This window comes from Montipora foliosa, chromosome 10 (assembly GCF_036669935.1).
Source record: "Montipora foliosa isolate CH-2021 chromosome 10, ASM3666993v2, whole genome shotgun sequence".
Classification (NCBI taxonomy): Eukaryota; Metazoa; Cnidaria; class Anthozoa; order Scleractinia; family Acroporidae; genus Montipora; species Montipora foliosa.
Genome location: NC_090878.1, coordinates 27,114,144 through 27,118,372, shown reverse-complemented (window position 1 = coordinate 27,118,372; position 4,229 = coordinate 27,114,144). Strand labels below are relative to the sequence as shown.

The following is a 4,229-nucleotide window of genomic DNA, read 5'->3' as shown; positions in this document are numbered from 1 at the left end:
TCTTCGTATTTACAAACAATGCGAACTAAAATTAAAGTATTTACAAACAAACAGAACCTTTGTATTTACGAGCAACCACTGAAAAGTTAAAGTATTTACAAAGAATAAGAATCTATGTATTTATAAGCAAGAGCTTAAAAATTAAAGTATTTACAAACAATAAGAACAAATGCTACTTACAAACTAGATAAACCCTATTCAACCACATAACTTTGCCTTTTCAATTCAGCGAAAGGGATGAAAAATGAATTAGCAAAGATTAATTGAAAAGCAGTCGCTGTATTTAGAAATAATGGTCTATGAGCTTTTCAAGTAATCTTTGACAGTGATCAAATCCTTCAGGAGTTTCACAGTTCCCATTTTCATCCACGTTTCCGCATGCAAATATACACTGAATTGCAAAGGCAAACTCGTGTTGTTGAATAGGGTTTAACCCTTTATTAAAATATATACAGGCTATACATCTTTCATCGTATTCAGTGCTCGGATGATTGTCGGGACAAAGCTGAAAGACAGAACGCCGACAAATAAGTTACTGAAAGAGCAATTAAGAATAACAAAAGATGCTGATTTCTTTGTGTACTGAATGAAACTGAATGAAGAAACCAATTTTAAATCTTACCGCCGCCACAATGCGGGTCATAAATGCCGTGTACGCCACTTGTGCTTCTGCATGCGGCTTACGAAATGCCTTCCGGCACATGACGAACTGTCTCTTTCTGGAAAAGTGTCCTCAATTGTACCATCTACGATGGCGTTCTATTACACAGTGACGGCTCCAGTTATTTATTTACTATTGTATAAAACGCTGTTTAAAAATTACGGACAAACGTAGATCATGCTTCTGCCGCTATAATTGAGAGATTTAGAGAACAACAAGCGTAGTTTCGTAAAATATAATGACCTCCTAAATTTCTATTTTACCAAATCAAGACCAAAAGTAATTTATGCGAATGCTTTAAACTCGATCTTAAACACGCCAACGGTGCTGCTACTGTCCCACTGCTGGGACTCCATTCATAAAACTTTATGTCATACCTAATATAAGGGCCTTATATTTATTCCTAAACTTGAGGAAGTGTTTGAGGATAGCGAAATCGACTCTCATAGAGTATAGCTTAGCTTTTACTAATTTGTAACGATTTCAACTGAAGCGTATGAAATCAGTAATTGCGCAAACACTGAAAATCACGGTGTAAATTAAAGAAGTTGCAATTGATCCGCTCGAGTTATTCATTTGCCGTTTGTGTGAATAGCGAAAATCACTGAAATCGGGATACAAGTAAAACAAGAGGTTTTTTTACAGGTTTTTTATCACAAGCCTGGGCAAGCCAAAATAGTGATAGATAATGAACAAAACGCATCCCGGCTTCATTACGAGCAATTCACGAAAAATAAACCAAGCATTGGTTACATGAACTGTAAACAATACATGCATGACACTAGTATCTTCATCAAATTGTTCGAAGACAAGTAGAGTAATCGTCGAAGAACCTTTCAAATTGAAATAAGACCATTTCATGCCATGCGATCTATGTTAAAAGCATTCTTGATAGAAGTGAGCATTGCCTTCGCGTCCAGGTTTTACAATATTTCCCAGCTTGGCTGTTTTGGCTGTTAACAGTCCCGTTAGTACATTTCGAGTGGGATTGGTTACTGAGGCACTTTTGCTCCGAGCAACTCCGAGTTGCTGCGAGCAAATATGAGTACCGGTAAGTCCCTGTTGAGGAAGCAACTTGTAACGACAAAGTTGCTCCCAGCAACTCTGAACAAGTCCGAGCAGCTCCGAGTAAATATGAGTAGGTGCCTGCCACGAGGGGGGAGCAAATACCAACGACAGAGTTGCTCCGATGACCTCCCAGCAGCTCTGAGCAGCTCCGAGTAAATATGAATAGGTCCCTGTAGGGGGAGCAACTGGCAACGACCAACTCCGAACAACTCCAAGCAACTCCGAGCAACCTCCGAGTAACCTCCGAGTAGCTCCAAGCAAATATGAGTAGGTTCCTGTAGCGGAAACAACTAGCAACGACAGAGTTGCTCCGACCAACTCCGAGGAACTCTGAACAACTCCTAGCACCCGTTGAGTAGCGTCGAACCTTGCAGGTCCTCTTGATCCCAGTGCGTCAGTGCCAGTGGAAGTAATGTTAATGTGATTAAGTGTACCAACTTTCGCAATACTTTCTCTTCCTTGCTTCATAAGAAAAGTCGTTATCTTCAGTCAATTCCGTGTCTTTAGGAAAATGTTCTAGGTCAAACAGACTGTTCAGCAGGTACTTCCGCTTACTTATAGCAGCTTCTACAGCCTCTGTATAATCCATGTCATCGTCGTCCTTAAAACTACGTATTGTTTGCATAACCTTCTTGTGCACTGGATCAGTTTTGAGGTCGTGGTACCACCTTACATACTGCAAATATAAGTGCCGTAGCTTTTTGCGGTAAACAGGAAGCAGATGGTTAGCAGCTTGAACCTGAGCATCATCCTTTGGCAAACCCTGACGTAAATTTTCTTGCACCTGTCCTTCCCAAGCTGAGTTTAGGTCACTGATAACTTCTTCTCGTAGTTTATCCCATGGATCATTTTCCTCATTTTCTGTACCACTGTCTGTATCGCCATCATCAGTTTCTTCCCCACCATCGTCTTCGTCCTCGTCATCATCCTCATTGTCATCATCACCAACCTCGTCGTCCTCGGCTTCATCTCCATCTTCATTTAAATTATCCTCTTCGTCATCGTCCTCGTAATATTTTTCAGCTCTTCGTCCTAAACGCCCTTCCTCATCTGAAAAGCTGTCCATTGTTTCTTCATCATCAAATCGGTTTGGGCAACTCACTGTCTCGTGTCGATCTCTGTTGAACTTGCGCCTAAATGCTCTCTGACAGAATTGACAAGAATGCATCATTCAAAGTAAGGGCTGAAAATTAGTGTTTTTTGAGAAATTAGGAGAGGTGTGTTCTGAGCTTTTGTTGTGATATTACCAATATATAGCGACAAGAACAATGGATTGGCCCCGGAGCCAATGAGGTAGAGGTGACATCATAAACGGCCAATGAGAAGCCTCTGAAGTTAAATCAAGAGGGCTATTATTCCCGAACGTTTCTGGGTATGGTAAAACCGGTTTTGGAAATAACGAGATACAGCTCACGTACGACACCGGTTTTGCAACATCGACAGCCAATTAAAACCAAAAAAATACTATTTGGTGATTGGTTCCCAACGACTTCATAGGCCCATCATCCCTTGAGGGAAAGTAGACATTTTGTCATAAAATGTGCAAGTCTTGCTCCTTGATTTTCATGAGATAACATGTCTGAGGTTTTTCATCAATTTGCACCTACTCAAAAGCCCACTCCGCCTTCAAAACCTCCCACCAACAAGAAGAAACTATGCAAGGTTGATAAGAAAGAAGTTGAATCACTGTGTGAAGCCTTTGATGCTATGACAATTGAAGTTTTGCCTCCCACGGTAGATACGAAAGAGGAGGAGAAAAAAGAAATCCCAGGCACTGTGCAGGTCGCAGAGCAGACCTACCAAGAGGGGGAGTTGTGGCAGCTAAAGGAACTCGCCACCGTCGATTAGCTCATGGGGCAGATCGCCGGCGGAAGTTCATGCGAAATGCCCTTTTCACGGTTGTTTGTGAATTGTCGGAGCATGGGATGTCAGACAATGGACTTAAATATGTGAAATGCCCTGAGTACCCGTGCCCCTTTATTGCGAATCACAAAGAAGTACTCAATTACTTACAAGCGGTAGACCAACAACGGTACGAACACCTTGTAATAAACATCGGCAAAGAGCACTCCAAATGGCTAAAGATACCGTGTTACTGCGATAACCCTTACTCTTTGAAACAGAGCAAAACTGTAAACAACCCTGGACGCATGTATTGGTTCGATGCTTCCTGGATGCTACTCGGAGGTTGCTCGGAGTTGCTTGGAGTTGTTCGGAGTCCCTCGGAGCAACTTTGTCGTTGCCAGTTGCTCCCCCTACAGGGACCTATTCATATTTACTCGGAGCTGCTCAGAGCTGCTGGGAGTTCATCGGAGCAACTCTGTCGTTGGTAGTTGCTCCCCCCTCGTGGCAGGCACCTACTCATATTTACTCGGAGCTGCTCGGACTTGTTTCCTGTTTACCGCAAAAAGCTACGGCACTTATATTTGCAATATGTAAGGTGGTACCACGACCTCAAAACTGATCCAGTACACAAGAAGGTTATGCAAACAATACGTAG

The 4,229-nt window shown here is 42.1% G+C and overlaps 1 protein-coding gene across 1 annotated transcript; it reads right to left on the bottom strand.

The window, feature by feature from the left end:
• Positions 1 to 2,153: 2,153 nt before the first annotated feature.
• LOC137972704 (protein SDA1 homolog) lies at positions 2,154 to 2,897 on the bottom strand. The gene has a single exon (XM_068819429.1). The coding sequence runs from the start codon at positions 2,895 to 2,897 to the stop codon at positions 2,154 to 2,156; it is 744 nt and encodes a 247-aa protein (XP_068675530.1).
• Between the last annotated feature and the right edge of the window lie 1,332 nt (positions 2,898 to 4,229).